At 43.8% G+C, this 24,426-nt stretch overlaps 1 protein-coding gene across 2 annotated transcripts in view; it reads left to right on the top strand.

The window, feature by feature from the left end:
• The window catches only part of KNL1 (kinetochore scaffold 1), a 1,870,945-nt gene that overhangs the window by 183,148 nt on the left and 1,663,371 nt on the right, over window positions 1–24,426 (top strand). For both annotated transcript variants that reach the window (XM_069637560.1, XM_069637559.1), the window contains exon 4: window positions 10,061–10,114. In XM_069637560.1, coding sequence (XP_069493661.1) covers window positions 10,061–10,114 — 54 coding nt within the window. The remainder of the gene's footprint in view (window positions 1–10,060; window positions 10,115–24,426) is intronic.

The raw sequence follows: 24,426 nt of genomic DNA, 5'->3' as shown, positions 1-24,426 counted from the left end.
TTAAGCATCAGCAGCAGTTGTATGTCCCTCTGAAGGGCATTTGCAGAAAAATGGAAGCCCAAGAATGTTAGCCTCTCTACACTTCCCAATAGATATTCCTTGCACTTCAACTGCCTTGGTCCCCGTTTCCTGCCACTCAATAGCTCAAGGATTTGAGTTTTTGCAGGATTTATCGCAAGTACGTTTTCTTCGGCATTTCTAGAAGGTACCCAAGAGCCTCCTAATCCCAACCCTTGAGCAATTGAATACCAGAAAATCATCTGCATATGACACCTAGGCAGTTTTTAAAGGTCCCAGCTTAGGTGATATTAAGGCAACTGGCTTTAGGGTCTCTCCTATGTCTGAAACATATAGGTAAAAGAGGCAAGGAGCCAGTGCGCATGCCTGCTTCAGTCCTATGTCGGTACTGATTCTACGCAAGTGGTCTCCTGCTTGATTTAAGCAAACAAATATTCTTAACTGCTCGTGCAGCGCTACTATCCACCTCAATAACCCTGTTGCTAAGCCCCACTGTTGCAATATTACCCATAGTCTGTTGCGGTGAACCCGGTGGAATGCTGCAGACAGATTTATCAAATTCACATAAATGGTAAGGTTGTGTGTCCACTCCTGTAACTCCCCGATTATGGCACCACTAATGTTGGTTGAATGGCCCCTGTGAAAGCCTGTTTGGAAGCGGTCTAGCCTCCCTGTTGATCCTGCCCATTCCTCAAGATGACGCAGCACCACTACTGCAAAGAGTTTGCTTTCTACTTTCAATAGGAAAATTTGTCTATAGCTCTTTGGATCCCATTTGTCCCCTCTCTTCTAGATCGGTACAACGTAGGCTGACTTCCATGTCTCGGGGAACAACCCACTTTCCATGATACTCTTAAAAATGAAGGAAAGGACAACCAGGTATTCGGGCCAATCTTTAGTACATCATTGGTGATACCACTTGTGCCTGGTGCCAGAGATGTTTTTGCCCTTCTAATCAATCGAATAATGCTTTCTGTATCTAACTCAAGAGGGTTGTCATATGGTTCTGCTACTTAATTATCTTTATTCTCATCATGTACCTGTGCTTTACCTGTTGAATACAATTGCCCAAAATGTTTCACCCATACTCTCTCTGGAACTGTGTTCAATTGGCAGTGTGCCTGTGATTGGTTTAATGAGTTCACCGTGGCCCAGAAGGACCTTGTCTTTTTTTTTTTTCATAAGACGATTTTGATGAGCATATACTCTGTCACCTTGTAGCATTTTTATGTTCTGGTTTTTACATTACTTATCGGGTTTTTTTTTTTTAAATGCTCTGGATTTTCTCTTTTTCTCAGAGAGGTCTTCAGAGCAGTTTTTTATAGACCTCAACACATAGCTCAGCTCTCACCTTCTTAGAACTAATGCCTCATTATATTTATGTACATAGACAGTATTTCTCTCTTTCACTTGCTTTTCCCATTGAATCGATATTTTCTTCATAATATTTTACAAGGTTTCCAGGTAACTACACACCCTGAAACAGTCATTTTTTCTTTCATACAATGTAAATTGAACCATACTCCGCAAACCATGGTTTAAATTGGACACAGTCCTTGCAGTCGGTTTCAGTCCATTTCAGTCTTTTTCCCCATCGACCAAAACAAGATCCTTTTTTTTTTTTTTGTTTAATAATTTTCATTCGAATAACAACAGCAGACATAACATCTGTTCAATAATGAACAATCCTTAAATGGGTAGTTGAACAATGAGTAGAAATGAGGCCGTGAGACAGATCAGAAATAATGGACTAAAATCTGCTATATAAAAACGGGAGATTTTACCAAAACTTAACTAGGGGGAGACATAAACAAGGGAGACAAACAAGAGAATGATGGGTTAGGGGGCGGGGAGAAGTATACAAATCAGAGTACTGTCTATAGTATCACTATAACAGATGTGAAATTGGATGCTATGAGGATTGTACATGGATACATTAATGAGCCATGTGTAGAGGAATTGAAACTATTTAGATATAGAGTGAAAAATGACCATTTAGCATTGTACATGGGAATAGACTCTTGCACTTTAGCCATGCAATGTTCCATTCTCTGTATGTGACAAATATTATTCCACCAACCTCTACAATTTAGGGAACAAGAGTTCTTCCAATTCGTAGTTTTACGTTTTAAAGCAATAATTATAAATAGATCATAGTTTTCCTTTTGAAGTTTGTAGGTCATAACAATTAATAGCAAGGCTCCCTAAAACAATATTCGAAAAGGAAAGTGGAGCATCAATCTTAAAGATTTGTTTAAGATATTTCCAGACATCCTGCCAAAAGGAAAAGACAAAAGGGCAATTGAAAAACCTATGTTCATATGAGGCTGGGGCGTAACCACAGGTCCAACAATTGTCACTTAGACCGTTCTTAGATTTGGAGAATTTAACCGGAGTAATAAAAGCTCTATGAATGAAAAAGGGAAAGTGTTGCGTAATATTGGCTGAAACAGAGATTTTTTTGACTTTGGAGAAGATTAAGGACCATGTATGTTCATCTAGGGCTAGACCGAAGTCCCTTTCCCATAACCCAAATACGGACTGTGCTACACAATTGATGTTTAAGTGCTGAATAAATGTTAGAGGCCCTAAAGTTGAGTGATGTGGTTAGTTGCAGCATTCTCAAGGCATCCTGTGATAGAATGTTATTTGAGAAATGATGAAGAGTATCAAGACAAGTATTGACCAACTTGTTGTAAAAGTTAAATCAGTGTTCGGGATAGAGAATAAGTGTCGCAGTCGCTGAAAGGGTAAACTATTGGGGCCATTGATAATTTGTTGAATAAATCTAATACCCTTTAAAGCCAAGCTTTACGATTTAAAGTTCGATCATTGATGACAATGTTTTTGTTATGCCATATCAAGGGAGATAATTCTTTATTTGGAGATTTATTATGGGGGAAAAAGAAATACCTTAAGTGCAGCAGTAGTGGCTTTGATAGGATCAGATATAACCACAGAGGAATAGTTCAACCTATAGATAAGATCTGCTGGTTCATAAGGATAAACCATATTTTCCTCCAATCTGGACCAAGACTGGGTATCTACCCTGAGAGAAGAGTTAAAGCAGTATTGGGATTGTTTCAGAAGGAAGGCCGAGTGATAGAGTTTGTAATCTGGGAACTTTACTCCCCCCTTTATCATAAGAGGTTTTTAATTTGGCTATTGCAATCCTTTTACCTTTACCGGGGCCCCCATAAGAAATCAAGTAATACGGAGTAGATGGGTTTAAAAAAAAGAAGGGGGGAGAGAAACCGGAAGAAGTTGAAGATAATATAGGATAATAGGAGAGGGCATCATTTTTATTGTGTCAAGCCTACCCCACCAAGATAGGTAGAGGGGGGACCATTTTGACATAAGATCTTTAAGTTTAAGTAATATTTGCATATTAAGTTTAATAGTGTCATGTATCGTCGGAGCAAAATGTATGCTTAAGTATTTAATAGAGTCCTTGCACCATTTTAAACAAAAGAATCCAGTTCATGTTTAATACAATAAGAGTTAAGGGGAAGAATTTCAGATTTTTCTTTGAGTTTATAACCAGAAACAAGGCTGAATTGATGAAGTATATCTAGCAGATGGGAAAGGTGGTGTTTGGGGTTTTTGACAAAAATAAAAACATCAGCATATGCAGCAATTTTACAATGTGTAGAACCTCTTGCTATTCCCGGTAAATCTTTATTAGATCTGATGAGTTCGAGCAAGGGTTCCAAAGCGAGGATATACAGGATGGGGGAAAGGGGCAACCTTGCTGTGTTCCTCTGAGTAGAGGGAAGAAGGAGGAGGATTGGCCATTCATACAGATAGATGATTTGGGGGCAAGAATAGAGCAATTTAACTAAGGAAATACATTTTTCACCACAGCCATGCCAGTGCAGAGATTGGAACATGAAGTCCCAACTGACATGGTCAAATGCCTTTTGTGCTACAAGCGCAATAGCCGCATGCCCCTGTCTTTCCTTTTTGCCTTTAGAGACAATATGAATAATATATCAAAGTCTGGCTATTTTATTGGCAAGAATTTTAGCAAAACTTTTGCATTCTACGTTAACGAGGGATAGTGGACGATAATTGCTAGGACCTGAGGGATCGTTATCTGGTTTAGGGAATTAGAGAAAGAACCAGAGGATGATTTGTGTGCGGCAAAGTAAGAGAATAAGGACATAAGTTTAGGAGCAGGAGGAATAGCAAGAGAGTTGAAAAATTCAGCAGAAAAGCCATCTGTACCAGGAGCTTTTTTTACCCAAACCTTTTATAGATTTCTTAATGTCAGAGAGTGTAATACCTTTCTCTAAATGGGAGAGATCAATCTGAGGATAGGAGGATCTATTCATTTTATAGAGGAAAGATTTGATATTTTGCGATGGAAATTGGGGAATCGGGAGTATATAGATGTTCATAAATTTCTTTAAAGCAGTTCAGAATATCCTTGGGATGATTATGTACATTGACGGAAGAATCTTTTATGCAAGAGACATACAACCTTTCTTTCCTAGTTTTCAGGTATGATGCAAGTGATTTCCCAGCCTTATTAGAGGTTTGATACATTTTTGTTTTATACTTAAGTATGGTGCCTGCTGCTAAATCAGTTAGTACCTTATTTATCTGACAGCAAAGTGACATCACAGGATGTAAGTTGGCAGTGTTTGAATTTTGATAGTATTTGCGCTCTAAAGATGTAAGATGCTCTAAAGATGTAAGATGATTATAGAGTTCTTCAAGGTGTTTTTTACGCATCTTTTCTTCCTTACCTGAAAACGCCATAATGTGACACCTCAACGCAGCTTTGCAAGCATCCCAATTATTTACCATATCAGTGTCTTCATCACTATTATATTCATAATATTGTTGTAAGAAAGATTGGACGGAGGAAATCAATTGTTTATCCTGCAATAAGTAGTTATTACGTTTCCATCGTGGGGATGGCCTACTGATATCATCGAACACAAATGATGTACTGACCGGGGCGTGATCTGATATAAGAATATTAGAAATGGAAGAATTAACAATAGTGCCTGTGATAGTTTTAGTTGTAAAAATATAATCAAGGCGGGATAATGTATTGTGAGGGAGTGAATGAAAAATAAAATCCAGTTGTGAGGATGTGAGAGTCTCCATGAGTCTATTAAGCCTGATTCAGAAATACAACCCAGAAAAGTGAGATTTAGAGGTTTTAAATATGCAACTGGATTTTCTGTCCAAGAATGGGTCCATGACCTGATTTACATCACCACACATGATTAAATTAGCAAAATTGTTTGTGAGGATAATCTTTTTGATTGATGACCAAAACTTCGGGTCTGGTTGAGTAAGACCATATACGTTCAAAATAGAGATTTGTAAAGAGTTAACCATGAGCTTGACCCATACTGAGCGACCTTCAGTATCCACACCTTTATCTAAAATTTTAAAGGACAATTTCTTGTTAAGCAGAATAGCAACACCATTCTTCTTGATAACAGCAGGGCTTGCAATAACCTCCTTAACCCATAAAGATTTAAGTTTCATACCTTCTATAGAGGATGGATGTGTTTCCTGCAGACATACTACTGAGGGTTTGAACTTATTTAAGTGAGCTAGAATTTTACACCTCTTGATGGGGTTATTGCATCCCTTGTTGTTCCAAGTAACACATTTAAATATAATTTAAACAGATAGTTGTCAGTATAGGAGGCATTTCATGAAACCAATTCATTACATCAAGGCAATAGACATAATTAGATGACCAAAACATAATGGAGGGACACAGAAGGGAAACACAAAAGGAGTTAGGGAGAGGGAATTGAGGCCAGATATTGAGTGATCCAAACTGAGACGAGCTGACGGAAAAATACTTATGGATCAAATTCATTAGGAACCTCAGCACTGAGTCACAGACTTAATCGGCCTGGGAATAGGAGAAAAAAGGGAGAAAAATGTAGCAGGAGCTGGTGGCGCCTACCGGAGTGTCCAGAAAAAAAAGACAGCACGGGGCGAAAGAGGGGCACCACATCAGCATCCATCTCCCTCAGATTAACTAGATCTATTTATGAACAGCATTCTATGAGTAACATAATCAAGACAAAGCCTGGATAGAAGTAATTGAAAGAGAGAAAAAAATCATAATCCAGCAGAGGTTGAAGGGATCTCTGGAGAGGACGTGTCCATGCTTTCAGTCTTGAAGGTGCGTATGAAAACTCTTAAGTCAGCCGGATCGTCAAACATGGCCAAGCGACCATTGTGTGTGATCTTAAATGAGCATGGGTGATATAAGTCATACCGGATGTTATGTTGCTTCAGAGAAGGTCGAAAGGATAAGAATTCCTTCCTACGTAGAGCCGTTATTTTGGCCACATCCTGAGAAATTAATAGTTTGCTTCCGTGCCAGAATAGATCTTATTTTTTCCTTGACAGCTGACATAATACGTTGTAGTTGCGTGAATTCAAGTAGGTAAGAGTTCGAGAAGTAGGATGAGCGGACCCTGAGGCATTGCGTTGACCCACGCGATGAGCTCTTTGTATATTGAACGAAGTATCTGAAGGTAAGTGCAGAATGGCAGGTAGTAGCTTTTGTATAAAAGAAATTGGATCTGGTCCCTCACAACCTTCTGGCAAGCCAGATATGCGAAGGTTATTGCGTCTATTCCTATTTTCGAAGTCCTTGTTGTGTTTTTGGAGTCTTTAACAGATTTTTCCAACATAGCCACTCTGTAGGATAAGTCTTCTACAATCCCCACTCTCCTCTTCACTTCCATTTGTTCTTCAAAGCCTTTCCATCGGTCCTCTAGCTGTTGTAGCTTTTGATTTATGGTCTCAATGAAAGGCCGCAAGGCTCTGATTTCTGATAGGATTGCCTCTAAAGCAGGATCAGATGTGTTAAGCGGTGGCGGCAAATCACTTTTGGGCCTTTTCAGATTTGTGGAAGGAGGCGTGGAATCCTTTGTGGGAGGAGTGGTTTTTGGTTGATTTTGTTTGAAGTCATTTAGCCAAAATATTGATGCACTTGTAGCAGCAAGGAACGCAGAAGATCCAAGAGATTCATCAGGTATCTTAGTTTGCACCTATAGAGTTATATCCTTAAGCCTATAACTCCTTTCTATGAGAGATGAACAATGCCGGCTATGTGATCGAGTAGCCGATATTCCCAAACGAAGACCACTGCAGTATGTGACCAAGAGAAGTAGAGATTTGTGCTGAGGTGGAGTTAGGTGAGATAGCTTTGATTAATTTAGCTGGTCCAAGAGGAAAGGGACAGCGCTCATGGCTTTAATAATAAAGATGCTTACAGAAGGTAATAAAATAGCTGGTTCCACTTGCGGTGAAATAGAAAAATAATAACAAAATGTATAGTTGAGGAAACAAATACCTTCTACAAAAGGTGGCAATGGCGTGGGTGAAGAAGCTTTCCTAATATTCCTCCTTCATGCCTTTTCAAATGCGAGCTATAAATATCAGCACAGCGTTCCTTTTTTTTAAAATTATTTTTTCTTTCATTCTTCGTCATAACTGATGTGGGAATAAAGTGGCTTGGCAGTGTATGTGAAACAAAGAATTAAAGTACAATAATCACTGCTGCCGTATGTAGGCAGTGGCGCTGTTGAGATGGGAGCTGCGCGTAGGCCGCAGCCAACACGTCTCAGCAGGAAGGAACGCCTCATGCGAGGCGGACACACCAAGAGCATGCAGACGTTCAAACGGTGGCGTACCTCACCACGGACATGCAGAATGATGAATAAAGCCAGTTCCTCAAAGCCGACGGCGGAGGTCAGTGCAAGTGTAAATAATGCCTTAATTGATTAAGAGGAAGACGGAGATAATTAGTCGGGCGGCCATCTTCCTTGGCGCCAGACCACATCCCCCCAAAACAAGATCCTTAATGATACTGCACCATACCCTTGTGTAACATATTTCAAAGGTCTATAGTTTGACTATAAGGTCTGCTGATAATGTAAGTTTTCAAGTAATTATTATCTGTAAAATGCAAATGTCTGTGTAAATTTAATTATGTTCCTTGAATGTCAATGATTTATTAAGATGTCTGTAACTACGCCTTGATACCTCAGGGTCTGGGCGTACAACAAAAGCAATACATAAAGGGTTTGTTGGATGAAGGACTATCCTATCAATTCGGACACCGTTTGCATTTGTTTTGCATTCTGCATAAGCTTTGTGGTTATGGAAACCTTATAATCGCAAACAATTTGCTTCCAACCCTTTTCCCCTGATGGGCATCTCTTTGATGCTTAAAGACTGTATGCATGGGTTTGTTTCTTGGTTTATTGCTGGGCTCTATCAAACTTATATCACGGGACAAGCTTCTCTTTGAGTAATTTCTGACTTGTCTGCAGCACAGGTCATTCTTCATAACTTTTATGTTGTACTGTTGTAGTTGTATCTAGGCATTTTACCGCTTGTCTTTACCCATGTGTTGCCTGTGGAAGATAACATGACACGTTTGCAAAAAGAGCCACTTTTTCCGGATTTTGTAGCTACCAACCTCGCAGGCAGCGATGTTTTACCAATAGATAACTATCAAAATACATTTTTATGATTGATATGTAGACAATGCCACATGCTTTCCATAGGAATTCTAATTCAGGTGCCATCCATAGTAATTATAATTTGGGGAGGAAGGATAGCTCAGGGGCAACGCGTTTGTTAATGCAGCACAACACAGGTGCAAATCCCGGTCCCGCGCCTATAATGAAGTTTCTAGAAACTTGTTTGGCTAACCCCTGCCTGTCTGATGCTGTATCCAGTCCTTCGTCCAATTTCTCTGCTCAGGGTTTTCTTCCATTAGCTGGTAGGTAATAGGTGCGACCCCAGCATAGCAATAGGATATTGTTACCTTGTGTTTTGTTTGTTTTTCCGAACGCCTACATTTTATCCCGATGTGAAACCTTTGTTGATTTGTCTGGCTCTTGAAGGGGTCTGATGTTGTGTGTATCTCTTTGAGAACGTAGACTGATGACTGCATGCCCATAGCACTGGTTAAACAAAGGTGTTGCCTGCATAATTATTTTCCTATGTCACCAAGTTGTAACAAGTTTGATTTTTGGAGAGCTCATCAGACTAGAATTAGCGTAGTTGCCAGATAGGTTACTCCTAGCATGCTCCTACTGCATTACTATTTCCTTTTTAGTTTGGCTATTAGGATGTGCTTTAACCCATCCTACAAACCAAAACTATTGCATTAGTTGTCAGCGAAGGGAGAAATGGTATATGAGGAGGGATACAAAGTTTGTAGGTGTTTGGTTATTTACCTACCCCTTGACTGCCCATGGCCATGTTCATCCCTATGGCCATTCCCACCCACTTATTGTCCCCCCCCCCCCGTCACAAAACACATCCTCCTAGAATCTTTTTGAGCTAGGGTTTTCAAGCCTTACAATCAGATTTTGAGCTCGAAGTGGCTTTCAGTGTTTTTTAAAGCAGTCAGTCTGAAATTGAATGACTTAATTTGAGTTGTAAAGGCACTACTGGTGTAAATGTCTGAACTGGGTCTGCCTTCAGCCACTCGATTTATAAGCACTATGTGTGGCCTTCACAGACGTCCAGTTAAAATCGAGCATTGGCAAAGCAACAGTTTCGGCTTGTGTATATTAGGCATTTACTAGGCACTGCTATTCTATGCCCAGGTACTTGCACCGTTTTGCTGCTGCTACTTCACTCATCAATAAGGCAGTGCCTGGAAAATACCTTTCCCATGCCTACACATAAGCCAAAACTCTGGGCGTTGCCAATGCTTGTTTGTATATGTTCTCCACATACATGTTCTTACTACGTTGGGGACGCTGCTTTGTGGCATGGAATTACGTTTAGCTTTGCATGTGGCTTTCTGCTTTTCCACAACAGTAAGCAGCAGCATGGGTCGGAGTCACTTGTACGGCACAAAACCTCTAACCTAGAAAATAAACAAACCAATAAATGTTTAGCAATAGGCATGCAATTAATTGAATGTATAAATTCTCGTGTCTGCTTCCAAAACTGTTTGTTATTAGTGGATTTTAACAATATCTTGCTTAACCTACAAGTCACTTGTTTCCATTTTGTTCCCCCCTAGATTCTTAAAGCACCTAGAATTCCCCTTCAGGATCTTGGAAATGATTGTAAACAGGTAGGTCTCAGTTTTTTAAGTTCCTTGCATTTGTAGTACTAATCATTTTTTAAATATTCGTTTGGGGTATTGGGTGATGCTTTAGCGTCACCTATACCACCTATGAGCGAAAGCTACTTCATTAGAGTATAGATGGAATATGAGGAGAGGCACAAAGCTTGCAGCTGTTTGGGTATTTACCCACCCGTTGACTACCCATGGCCATGCACATCCCTATGGCCATTCCTACCCAAAACACCACCCCATGGGAACTATTTAAGCTTGCTTTAAGCAAGCCTTACTATCAAACTTTGCACCCGAAGTGCCTGAAAGTGTTGTTTCAAAGCAGTCTTCTGAGAGTTAATGACATCATTGGAGTTGTAAACCTGCTACTGATGTAATAACATTTTTTAACTAGATCTGCCATCAGCTACTCCATTTATAAGCAATATGCATGTCCTTCACTGAAGTCCTGTCAAAAATAAGCGTTGGTAAAGCAAACTGTTTGGGCTTGTGTAAGTATTAGGCATTTGCCAGAAACTGCTACTAGATGCCCAGGTACTCGCACCATTTTGCACCCGCTACCATCAATGGCCAGTTAATACCAATATGGCAGTGCCTGGCCTTTCCCATGCCTAAACAAAAGCGCAAACTGTAGGCATTTGCAATGTTTTTTTTTGTTGGGAATGGATTTGTCTTTTTTCAAGCAGCTTCAATTGAAAGGAACTCAGTGGGTTTGAGCATGGATGTGTTTCCAACTTATCCGGTTGGGTCAGCTTTTAACCCTTTTGTGATGATATGAGTACGAGTGATATAGGGGTTATTGTTATTTCAAGGCCTATGCACAGGCTGTACTATGGGTTCAATTGACATTTTGAAGGGACGACATTTAGAAGGGACTTTGAGTTCAAGGGAGTATGAAGCCATCTGCAGAGTGGAACATATGGATCCATCAATGTTTTCCTGGGATTCAGGACTGCAGAACTGCTGCTCTGTCGTTTTGTACCTTGACTAGTTTTGGGTTAGCTGAGCAGGCTATAGGACAAGCGTCTGCAACCTTTGGTTCTCAAGATGTTTTGCACTACCAACTCATATAATCCATCCCATTGACTGCTGACTAGAGCTGATGCGAATAAGTCCCAAACATCTGCAGAGCTGAACATCTTGCCCTATGAGCTTTTGCCTTTCTCCCTGTTGCACATTTGATTACCCAAAGCTTCCTAATTACTGTATTCTCTCCACACTGTGCTACTCACCTTTATGCTGTTACTCCTGCTGATCCTCCTACTCGCCTCTCCCTACTCTTTCTCCAATCACGCTACATCTTCCTCCTTTCCTATTCCAAGTCTAAAACTCACAGCTCGAAACTCCCATTAATCCATCTCTCTTCCACCTCCTTCCAACAAACAAAGCCGATGAGCTAACAATACCTCCTCTAACACCTACCCACGTCGCCTCTCTTCCTCTGAGACTCAACTTCTCTACTCTTCCTTACCTCATCAACTGAACATTGCACCGTGGAATGCTCAGTCTGTATGCAACAAAACTTCCTTTATCCTTGTTTACTTTCACTCCAGCTCTCCTCCCCTAGACCACCTTGCTATCACTGAAACCTGGATTTATTTATCTGACACTGACACTTTGGCGGCCCTACACAACTCCAAACTATCCTTCATTCACTCTCTTTGACTGACTGGCAGAGTTGGAGGTGTCTGACACCTACTCTCTTCCCGTCTCAATGCCTCTCAAATGTCCAATGCCACGTCTTTTCATACCACTTTAGAATTCACCATCTCTACTATTGCTCTGCCTCTCTCGGTTCCCATCACCTCCATCTATCATTCTCCTGGTTCCACTGGACTATTATTTGATGATCTTGGGCAACTCCTTGAGTCTTTTTCCACTAAACATCACCTCATTCTCTTAAGGGACTTTACCCTTCCCTCTCCAACCACTTCTCAGAAATCTGAACTTCAGTCTTTTCTTAGTGACTATGCTCTCCACTCTAGCCGGACCGATAGCACAGCAAGTAGAACACCCGCTTTGACATCTGTGCAGAACCTGCTGACGCAGGTTCGAATCCCAGCATGGCCAAACTCAGCCTTTCATCCTTCCGAGGTCGATAAATGAGCACCACACACCGTGGGTAATAATAAGCAGCGCTCAGATACCTGAGGGTTCGTAGCTCTATATAAATTATTATTATCCAAACCTACCTACCCACCTAGGGGGTAACTCTTTTGATCTCTTATTCATCTCCACCTCTCTTTAAAAATGATACTACTGTCATACCATCCATATCTGATAACTCAATTGTTTCCACCACCATCTTCTTTCCACCCCACTTGCTTCACCTATTACTAAAAGGAAATTTAAACGTTCTCTCCGACCTATGATTCTCACTCTCCACCTTCACACCTGCTGCCTCTTCCACCAACACTGCCTTCTACAGCTTCCAATACCTACTATATGGCTCATTTTCCTACCACATCCCACTGCTTACTTACTCATCCTTAAGTCTCAGCATCCTCAACCACGAGTCCACCCATTCATACCCTCTCTCCACACATGCGTCGACTGCAGCGCAAATTGAGGCATACCCACTCACAGGAAGACCTGCAACTCTACCTTTCTTCCCTGACTGTCTCAAGTCCACTCTTGATGGACCGAAAAGGGAATTCTTCCTAACCCTCATTGACTAGCTCCAACCAAACCATCCTCGCTTACTAAAGGGAACCGTAAACTCACTCATCACTCCTCCTAAGTCTATGACTATCAACTCCACTCACAGCTAATGACATAGCTGACTACTTTGCTGCAAACGTTTTCACAATAATAGAGACTCTCTCCTGACCTTCCTCACACTCCCATCTCCTACATTTTGCACTCCACCTTCTCTACCATCCTCCTCCGCTTCCCACTTTAGTCACTAATACGGACAGTGTCACGGAATTCCCCCTTTCTCACCTGGGAGCGATCCTTGCAGGATTTCTTGGGCGGTGTCTTCTTACGCACGGACCTGGTCTTTGTTATGCTCACCTGACTCCCACGGAGGCGCTGGCCTGGTTCGCGCTGCTGTGACCTCTTCTAAGGTGATGCGCAGGGTTCGGAAGACGGACTGGACCGGGCCCCCCAAATCTGGCTTGTCTGGCTCGCAGAAGTATCCTTCTGTAGGTGAAAATAGGGGATTAACTGTCTGCGGGGTAATGCAATCGGCCTCCCACTTTCCCCTCTCACCCTCCTCGAAACCCTTCTGTGATTCCTCGTAGCGTCTCACCTTAGGGTCTGGAAGGACGAGCTCTCCATCCTGCTTCTGATGCAGGGGCGCGTTGGTATCCAGTTACTTCACTGGATTTTCGGATTGGTGAGAACCAAACTTGCTTGGCTTCCATGTAAGTTTTTTGATAAGAGGTTCCCCTTGTGTCCATGCATTAATGTACTAATGCTAGTGTCTTTTTCCCCATAGGGGCCGGGCTACGGAATGCCGGGGAACAGGCACCGACCCGAGATGAGAGGTGAAATCCTTGTAGAAATCAGGTAAGTCTTTAATGAGCATTTTTTTGGTAATGTCTTTTCATTCGCTCATTAACGCTGATGTCTCTTTTTCTCCTTAGGGGCCGGGGTCCGGAAATGCCAGGATGGGGCGCGGACCTGAAATGAAGAGGGAATGAACCAACAGGTAAGTCTTAACGTGGAGATTTAGCTTTCCTTATTCCCTTCTCTCTCTCACCTTTTGTTCTGGTCTTTTTCTCCCTAGGCGCTGGGGCGTGACTGCGAATCTGGATGATCGCTGCTGAACATGGAGGTGAGTGGAATGCGGCGCTGCAGCGATCCACGCGATGAGCTTTTAAATAAAAGTTTTCCTTTTCAGGATTGTCGGCGAGATGTCTCCGGGATGCGGAATTTAGCAGGTAAGGACTTTTCCTACTTCTGTTCTCTTCTTCTCTTCCTTTGCAGGTGATCCAGGATGCTGGCAGGCGTGGCAGAAGTCAGGATGCAGGAGCAGACACGGTGAGCGTCCAGCTGCTAGATGCAGAACATTGCGAAGCACGTGTGGCTGTTCGGGCTGGGTTTAAATAGCCTTGGAAGAAGTTCCAGGTATGTATCCTTCCCCGACCACGCCCGGATGGCAAATTAGTCCCACAGGTAAAGTAGTTCCTTTCAGGCCTCAAGGAGGCCGGCATCCTGCAGCATGGTCTGCATCAGGTAAGTGCACCCAAGCACTCCCATAATGAGCCTGGCGCCTATGACACTGTCCAAAGGGCCCCTATATGGGGTTGCTGGGTCCTTCCTTGGGGACTGGATGTCCGCTTTCGGGGACGCAGGGCTTGAACCGGCTCCCCGGGAGCGGGCATCATGACAGTCTGTATAAGCCCGTGCAAGCCTCTTCTGGCTCCAGCGTGCGTTCAGAGTTCAGGGATTCAGATACTCCGGGGATCCAGGAAACGAAGAAGGTGCGCAAGCACGGCACACAGGTCCAGGAAGCAAGGAAGAAGGAAGAGGGGAAAGTGAATAGAATTAGAAGGTCCATGAACCAGGATAACAGTTCAGCGAACTACGGAGCACACGTCTAGTCGCTACTTGCAATAGCATTGAGACGTGCAGGGCCACGGTCTTTTTGTAGATTACGCTATGTCCGACGTGAAGACCGAGGAGGGCGTTTCACATTAGACGGCCAAAAGGGGCGCGTTCTGTGGTGGGTCATGACAGCATGCCTCCTCCGAAAACCTGTTCCACCAGGTTTGCCTGGGTGTATGAGATGGTATCTTCTGAGCAATCGAGTGGTATTCAGATTAGAAATTGGTTCCCAGGTTCTTTCACTAGGAGGATATCCTTTCCATTCAACCAAGTACTGAAGCTGACCCCGTTTATACCTGGAGTTGCATATTGGGGACACTTCATATTCCAGTTGGTCGTCCACCACCACAGGAGTGGGTCTGCAGGATTTCCGGGAGGATCGGATGTAGGGTTTTAATAAAGAAGTGTGAAAAACTGGGTGAATTTTCTTCCAGGAGTCTGGTAGCTTGAGCTGGTATGAGACTGGATTGATGATTTCCTTGATGGAAAATGGACCATAGTACCGGGGGGCCAATTTGTTTGGCCGTAAATGGGTAGTAGTTTCGAGGACAACCAGACTTCATCACCAACTGCATAAGAAGGCCCTGGTCTTCTTTTGGTATCCGCATATCGCTTAGTATGTATTCTGGCCTTCTCTAAATGTTCTTTGGCTTTCTTGTGTATGTTGACGAGTGTTTCAATCCAGGAGTCGACGGTAGGTACTAGTGTGGGATGTGGAAGAACGGAGGGTAAAACTGATCGATGGAATCCTTGACTGCAATAAAAGTAGCTGGTTTTAACTGCTGAGTGATCAGAATTGTTGTAGGCGAATTCAGCCACGGGTATTAGGAGCGACCAGTCATCCTGCACCTTGGTAGCGAAACAATGAAGGTATTGTTCCAGGGTCTGGTTTACACGTTCCGTAGCTCCGTTGGTTTGTGGATGATAACCTGATGAGAGAGCGCGTTGGATTCCTAGAACGCGACAGATGTTTCCAGGATTGTGAGACGTATTGGTGTCCTCGGTCTGATATGATCTTGGAAGGAAGTCCATGAAGGCGGAAAATGTGTTCCAGGAAGATTCCAGCGAGTTCTGATGAGGATGGTAGTTTATACAGGGATATAAAATGAGCCATTTGAGTGAACAAGTCAATGGTGACCATGATAGTCGTGTATCCCCTGGAAGGTGGCAATTCCACAATGAAGTCTATAGCAATGAATTCCTATGGTCTTGTTGGTAGTGTAGGTTGCAGTAGGAGACCCGCCGGTCTCTTGTTATCGTGTTTGTTTTGACTACAGATAGAACCGGCTCGGATGTACAGTTGTACGTCAGTCTTCATTCTAGGCCACCAAAATTGTCTTTGTATAAGACGGAGGGTGTTGGAGATGCCATGATGTCCAGAGTGAAGGGTATCGTGGTAGAGATTTATTATCCTTTGTTGTAATTTCTGTGTGGGGATGACTAGAGCATTATCCTTGAACAAATATCCGTCCTTGGTTCTCAGATTCCATTGATTCTTCCTTGAAATATCCTTCCAGAGCTCAGAGGAATGGGTTTGCATCCGAACCTCTTCCAGAAGACTGACTGCTTGTGCTACAAAAATCGTGTGGGGAAACATCTTAGGATAGGCCCAATCTTCAATAGTTTCGTAGTCAGGACGTCGAGATAAGGCGTCAGCAGTTATGTTTTGTGATCAAGGGACATGACTGATGTGGAACTAGTATTGGGCAAAGAAGAAGGCCCAACGGGCCTGACGACTATTCCTACACTCCAAGGATTGTAGAACTTGAAGATTTCGATGGTCCGTGCGGACCTGGACTGGATGTCTAGCTCCCAGGAGTAGATGTCGCCATTCTGTGAAGGCTTGGCGGATGGCTAACCGTTCCTTTTCCAAGACGGAATAATGTGTTTCACTGGGAGTCAGAGTTCTTGAAAGGTAAGCAATGGGGTGTTCCAATTTGTCCTCAAATTCTTGCTTCAACACTGCTCTTATTGCGTAGTTAGAGGCATCCGTCTCCACTGTGAATGGCCGATTAATGTCGGGTTGGGCCAGGATGGAGGCTTGAGTAAATTCTGTCTTTAAATGTTGGAATGCCTTGTCTTGAGGTGCAGACCAGAGAAAGGGAGTGTGTTTCTTCAATAGAGCAATGATGGGTTGAACAATCTCAGAAAAGGTGGGTATGAACTTCTGGTAGAAATTGGCAAGCTTCAGGAAGGATTGAACTTGTTTCACGGAAGTGGGAGCCAGCCAAGATAGTATGGCCTTTACCTTCTAATGATCCATACCAATTCCTTCTGGGCTAAGGACAAATCCTAGGTAATGAACAGAAGTAACGTGAAACAAGCATTTCTCTGGTTTGGCTAGGAGTCTGTGTTCACATAGTCGTTCTAAGACTGCCTTTACATGCTCTTCATGCTTTAGAAGGTCCTTGGAGTAGATCAAGATATCGTCCAGGTAGACGATGACGAAGAGGAACAGCATGTCAGAGAACACCCTATCCATGAAACGTTGAAAGACTGCGGGGGCATTGGCAAGTCCAAAGGGCATGACCAGATATTCAAAGGGTGTTCTAAAGGCTGTTTTCCATTCGTCTCCTTCCCTGATACGAATCAGATGATAGGCACCCCTGAGATACAGATTTGTGAAGATTACAGCCCCTCTCACCGCTTCCAGGATATCCGAGATCAAGGGTAAGGGGTAACGGTCCTTGAGGGTGCATTGATTTAATCCACGATAATCGAAGCAAGGTCTAAGTTCCTTGGTGTCCTTCTTGGGAACAAAGAACAACGAGGCTCCAGCTGGGGAATTCGATGGTTTTATGGTGCCATTTTCAAGGTTGGTATCCAAGTATTCTCGGAGGGCCTTTTTTTCAGGTTCAGATAGGATGAACATCCTCCCAAAGGGAATCACCGCTGAAGGCTCTGTGTCTATGGCGCAGTCTTCAGGTCTGTGAGGGGGTAGAGCCTGAACTATGGCAGTTGAAAACACATCAGCATATCCCTGATAGGCCTTTGGGACCTGTATGATATTGGAAACCATGAGTGGTACTTGCTGATCTATTGATGGTTCTTTGGAAGGTGTCAAGAAGGAATCCAGGAATAGACAGTGAGACATACAAAACTCAGAGCCGAGAAACAAGGATCCTGCTGCCCAGTTGATATAAGGATTGTGTTTCTGTAACCAGGGCATTCCCAGTACCATGGGGTAATGAGCCGACTTAATGATGTCACATCTGATCACCTCTTGCTGATGGTTTATTGAAAGCTGGATCTCTTTAGTCTGCAGGCTTATGGGTCCTGAAGTGAGGGGTCTTCCATCGATCTCTTGCACCGGTTGGATGGTACTTCGTGTCTCGTATGGAATGTCGAGACTAAAAACCCAATCTTGATCAATGAATACTCCCATAGCTCCGCAGTCTTCCAGGGCCAAAATGGAGTAGGTCTTATTCTTGGATGGCGATAGGAAGTCCTGTAGAATCACTAGGCTGTTTTGTCCCGGAGAGTTCAAGGATGGAATAGACTTGGTGCAAACATCTCTCTCTCTCGAATCCTTGCTCCATCTAGGATCGGGAGCTGGCGTTTCCCGAACGCCGAGGAGGGGCTAGAGGACATTCTCTAACCAGGTGTTTATCCGAGGCACAACATATGCACAACCCCGCATGAATCCTTCTCATCCTCCCTTGCAGGGATATGGGTCCACGGAAGGCTCCTATCTGCATAGGTTCTGGTTCAGTAACTGACCCTGGGTTTGTGTCAGTTTTGGAGGTAATCTCAAAGGACATCTTTGGGGGGGTTACTTTGGATTTTTTTTCTTCTCTGCCTTCCTTTCCTCGATATGAAAATCTATTTGCATGGCAAGGTCCATAAGAGCCTGGAATGAGCTTGGGCGAGCCACTCTGGCCAACTCATCTTTGATCTCATTCAGTCCTCTTCTGAAAAGAGTAAAACTTGCTTCAGGAGACCAGTCAACTCCCTTGGCCAATTGCTTGAATCGGGTTACAAACGTAAGCATATCCTGGGATCCCTGCTGAAAGTCTAGCAGCCGTTCCTGGGCACTATAGACCTGCTCTGGGCGGTCAAACCTCGTTTTAAGGGCCTGTATGAAACCGTCATAGTCATTCAGGAGGGCATCTCCAGAATTGACTAAGGGTGTAGCCCAGGTTAGAGCATTTCCGGAAAGGTGTGAAATTATGAAGCCCACCTTAGCCCTGGGAGTTGAAAAGTAGTGGGGCTTAAAAGTAAAGTGAACCAAACAAGAATCAAGGAATCCACGAAGGGTTTTTGCCGACCCACTGTATTTGTCAACAATGCCGCCCAGCAATACACTTTCCTTTGTGGCAGAATCACGGGATAGAACTAATTGTTTGAGAGCAGCGTTTTCCGCTTTTAAATTCTGTACCTCGGTTGTTAGTTCTTGCATGCCACGCATGAGATCCTGAACAGCCGCTTCCATGTCGACTTCGGTCGTTTGGCGTCTCAAACGGTCACGGAATTCTCCCTTTCTCACCTGAGAGCGATCCTGGCAGGATTTCTTGGGCGGTGTCTTTTTACGCACGGACCTGGTCTTGTATAAGCCCGCACAAGCCTCTTCTGGTTCCAGCGTGCATTCAGAGTTCATGGATTCAGATACTCCGGGGAAACGAAGAAGGTGCACAAGCACGGCACACGGGTCCAGGAAGCAAGGAAGAAGGAAGAGGGGAAAGGGAATAGAATTAGAAGGTCCAGGAACCAGGATAACAGTTCAGCGAACTACGGAGCACACGTCTAGTCGCTACTTGCAATAGCATTGAAACGTGCAGGGCCGCAGTCTATTTGTAGATTACGCTACGTCCGATGTGAAGACCGAGGAGGCCGTTTCACGTTAGACAGCCATGTTGGAAGTACCAAGGAGTGCAAGCCCCCTTGTTATAAGGACCATGAAGTCCAAAAGGGGCGCATTCTGTGGGTCATGACACAGTGTTAGCCATACTGATGAAGGCTAACCGTTCTTGTACCCCATCAGACCCTCTTGCTTCTCAGCTGGTCCAGCCTATTGCCCCTTTAATTGTCTCTCACTTCATTAATCTTTTCAACCTGTCCTTCGGCTGCTTGCTTTCCCTTTGTTTTCAAAGCAGCAATGGTCATCCCTCCTAAAAAAGCAAGGGCGGACCTGAATTTACTGGCTAACTTTCGCCCTGTGTCTCCTTCCGCAGCACTACTTTTAATTTCCCGTAAGGGTTGTGTTTAATGGTCTTACCAGTTTCTTAGACATCCTCTCCCTTTGAGAAGCCCTACAAGCAGGTTTCACAGAAACTGTTTTCATGAATGTGTCCAACTTAATCGCCTCTGCTAAGCACTCCAACCTATCCTCTATCCTCTATCCTAATTCTCCTTGCTCTGTCTGCTGCCTTTGACACCGTCGATCACTCTGATCTCCTTAATACTATTTCTATTTGGGATTCGCCATTGAGCCTTTGCCTGGATTGAATGCCAACTTGCACCTCGCCAATTCTTGGTCTTGGTCTCCTGGAGCAACAACACCTCTCAACTCACTCCTCTAACTGTTGGTGTTCCGCAAAGCTCTGTTTTGAGTCCGCTTCTCTTTACACTCTACGCCTCTGCTTTTGGGCCACTAGTGTCCTCCTATGGGTTCTCGTACCAACTCTTTGCGGACGACACCCAAATCTTCTCTTTTCCTGAACTCTCCTCTCATCCCTGTATCAACATTTCTCTCTGCCAATATTGGATGGCTTTGCACTCTCTGATGTTAAGCTCTAACAAAACAGAGGTACTCTTCTTCGCTGCCAAAAGCTCTCTCTCATTTCTTCATCTGCCCATCAAGCTCCCAACTGACTCTCCCCTACTCTTCTTCAGCTAGAAACCCTGGTGTCATCTATGACCCTTCTCACGCCTTCTTTACTTTCATCTCCAAAACTGGAGCAGCATCTTGCCTCAACCTCCTAAATAGTAGGTAAATCGGGCACCTCCTTTCTTTCAACACTGCCAAACATCTCTTAACCACTCTTGCCTTCTCTAAACTGGACTACTGTGCCAGCATCCTCTTTGGTCTCTGCAACTATAATTTCTGTCCTCTGGACAAGATCATTAAATTCGCTACTAGGACTCTTGTACCTTACTCACTTCACAGCTACTTCCTCGTACCGTCACCAGGCTGGATGGCTTACTATGCAAAACAGGGCCAGAATTATATTTCTTCTCCTGGTACACAAATCTAACCATGGTAAGGCACCACTGTATCTATCCTCCTCTATCCAACTCTACAAGCCTTCTTGTAATCTCTGCTCGGTCTCCTTGACTACCCTTGTAGCTCCTCACTCTCCCTGTGCTTCCTCTAACTTCTGCTCTTTCTCTCTTCTTGCCCCACTTGCATGACATTTTCTCCCCCAGACATTCGAGAAACAGTCCACACAGATTTGTTCAAAACCATGTAAATCCATGTAAATAATATAAACATTGAAGACTGCTCCAGTGGAGAATATGACAGCCACCCTAACGGCAGTTTGCAGTTATTGTGGGACCACATGACTTCTAACATTCCTTCTTTCAGAAACCATCCTGAACCCTCTTTTGGATTCTTATGCAAAGGAGGATGGAATACTGCAGATGAGGTTATTCCAGTTACTCGGTGCACCAGCCTATATCCCCATGGGATTCTGCACAGCGATAGGGCATTGCTGTGTTATACGCTGGGAACTGAATTATCCCTGCACTTCCAATTTGACCGAAGCCTAAGGAAGTTATTTATTTATGTGAAGGGCAAAGTACACTTAATCCTTAATCCTTAAAGCTTGAGCTGCACAACTCTGAAAGATATATAAGGCCTGGAGTGTTGGGTGAGCTAACTGCCTCTTGAAAAGGAGTATATTGATATGGACCTCATACAGGGCCACTTGTGTCTGCAGTAAGGTGAACAGCATCTTGCATGGAGGACCAATGTATGGGAAGTCTGTGAAAATCCTTTTTGCAAAGTTGCTGACATAAGGGTTGGGGGTTGTTTGGCCTGGGACATAAGGCACGGACAGGCACATGCCACATCTAGATGATGGCGTGCAAGCTGAGCCCTTTGGGTTGATGGCATCCAACTGTGTTGCTCATCTTTCCCCATTACCTTTCTTGGGTAAGAGGTGGGAATACTGACTCAGTTCCCAAGCCCAGTAGATATGGAAGTTGTGGTTGAAGGAAATTGGGCTGTTTAATGAAAAGAATAAAAATGTGCGAAGTCCATTTTGTGTGTCCATCCACTCAACCTGGATGTTAACTGTTTTATTAATTTGCATGCAAGGCTTTTGCCCAGATACTTTAATGGAATAGATGTTTCTTTATTTATTTTTTTAGATTGTTTGCAAAAAGCTTATATAAATAATTGTATACAATTCCTCCTTTCACTGCCATGGCTGTGTGCTGCACATCACTGGCTTCAAGGTTAGTACATGGGGCACACGTCTTTTCTCGGCTGCTGACCCGCACACAGCTTGTCACCTGCTTGGTTAACCTATTTCCTTTGCAGTAGTGCGCTTTCTTTGTGAGGATCGTGCCACAGTTTCCGGAAGAGTAGTGTTCAGCCTGTACTGTAGGGGAAAGGTAAGGGACCAATCCTGCAAGACTATATTGGATTTCCTCCTGAATTTAAATGCTTTGAGTGTAGATCCGGTTTTGGCACATGTGGCAGGAGGGTCTGTTGGTACTGGGCAGAAAGCTGTGTCTCCAATTTGTGACCTTTCTGTAACCCATTCACTGGCTATTGGTTCAGGTATTCACAACAGGTACCTGTGCTATGACATTGCAAAAAACCCCAATCCTTGAGTACTGGACCCTCTCTTCCTGCTAGAATAGGTCTTTACCGCACAGTAAATGTGAAATGTACCAAAGGTGACAGGTGTTTATCAGGGCGAAAGTTCTTCCAAAACAGCTGTTGTCACTGCAGCACTAGGCCAAGTGTAATGTTTCTACTTCATACGTTTTCCACTCCATAAGCATGGAGAGCAAGGCCTGGGATATCTCTGGTGGAAAGTGGTGGTGGGGGTATCTTCCAAGACTCTGGTCTGCCTTTGCGGCTGGTTAAGTCTCTCAATTTTTCCAATTTAGTAATCGCATATTCTGGATGAATTGGACACATTAGTTGAGCTGTTGTCTCAAGATGCAGCTTAGAAGCTTCTTTCCTGCTCAATTTTACTTGGGCAACTTTACAACCGCTCTGAACAGGCACATGATCGTGCTTACGGGTGCTTGGGAAAGTCCCAATGTTTAGTAATGAGGCACCATGCATGTGATGAGCAGGAAGATTAAACTGGTGTCCTGTTTGCTCTCTAGCCCAACTGATTGGGTAAGCCCACACTGTAGATTGAATAGGTTCAAGCTTCTCCAAAAGAGAATGCTGTCACTGAACTTTGGATTGGGGATGGTAACACATGAGCATCCCTCCACCCGGACTTCACCAACCGTAATCCTGCCAGTATTTCTACCTTCTCTGTTGAATGTGTTAAGTGCTTTCTCTGTGTGCCTCGGTTTTCTGTTTTGAGGTGTTTTCACTTGTGTATATGGCTACCTCCCTGTGCATGCCGTGACTGGTGTATAGTGGTTCATAGATGCGATAAGCATTTCTTGGAAGCTGATTCTCATAGAGCCTTTGTAAGCTGTGTCTGGGCCTTTTAAAAACTTAAGTTGAACGTCAGGGAATGAGGATAAGGGATTCACAGGTTGGATGTCCAAGGGGGTACGCACGATGGCAGACATGTTCTCCAGCGGCAAGGTCTGTCCATTTGAGGAGTGTAAAGTAGTCCTGGGGCTTGAGGAAGGCAATAGATTTCGCTACCTACAATCTAGACATTGGATCCTGTACCCACCAAATGCAGCAACCGCCACCAGACAACAGCTCTGGTAACAGTTTTCCTGCTGGCACCAGACTCCCAAGGGTCTTCTCTCAAAGCTGTATAAGGCAATTAGCGATTTTGCTACACCCCAACGCAGATCCTATTGCGACGGCTGGGACAGGGAGCTGGGTTGACATCTGCCACTAGAAACATGGGAAGAGTTCTATGCGGTAACAACCTCTTTGAGCGCAAAAGGAGCTGAAACCCAGGCCAAGGTTGTGATGAGATGGTACAAGACACCAACCAGATTACACGCCTGTAACCCCAGGGCATCAAAGGCTTGCTGGCTTGCGTGTTGAATTGTGGCAAAGTAAAAGTCAAGAATAGAACTGTGTATTTATGACAAGGTGGACAAAGCCTAAGGATGTGATTGAACTGCCAAAAGCTTCAAGCACAAGCCTGAACTTTTGAGTTTTTGTTTGTTTCTTTCTTTATTTGATAATGCACACCAAACCCTCGGGTAGCTGGGCGCAGCAGGTACAAGAATATTTAAGCTTAGTTACAACATGATAGAGGAGTACAGGTATAAAGTAATTACATTGCATGTAGTAAGGAAATATAATGTGGCAGGTGGTACATGCACAGTGAGGGCGTTAGTAGGAAGTAGTAACATACATAATGAAAAGCAGAAGGTGTCTTAACAAAGGGTCTGGGTGTTCTGGTGCGGGTGATGTCTAGGTGTCCTTGGAGCGGAGCCAATTCAGTACGTTGGATCCAAATCTAGCATAAGGCTGTTCCACTCAGAATGCTGTCTCGAGGGAGTTCCAGGAGATGGCCGCTTTGACAGGGAAACTGCCTCCGCCAGCTTTGGCAAGCCTGAATCTCGGAATATCAAGAAAGACATGGTTAGATGATCAAGTGTTGTAAGAATGGGGTTTTCCTCGTCAGTCTGGCAGAGAGATAAGG

This window comes from Ambystoma mexicanum, chromosome 14 (genome assembly GCF_040938575.1).
Source record: "Ambystoma mexicanum isolate Mex_15411 chromosome 14, UKY_AmexF1_1, whole genome shotgun sequence".
Lineage (NCBI taxonomy): Eukaryota > Metazoa > Chordata > Amphibia > Caudata > Ambystomatidae > Ambystoma > Ambystoma mexicanum.
This window is presented reverse-complemented; position numbering and strand designations above follow the sequence as displayed.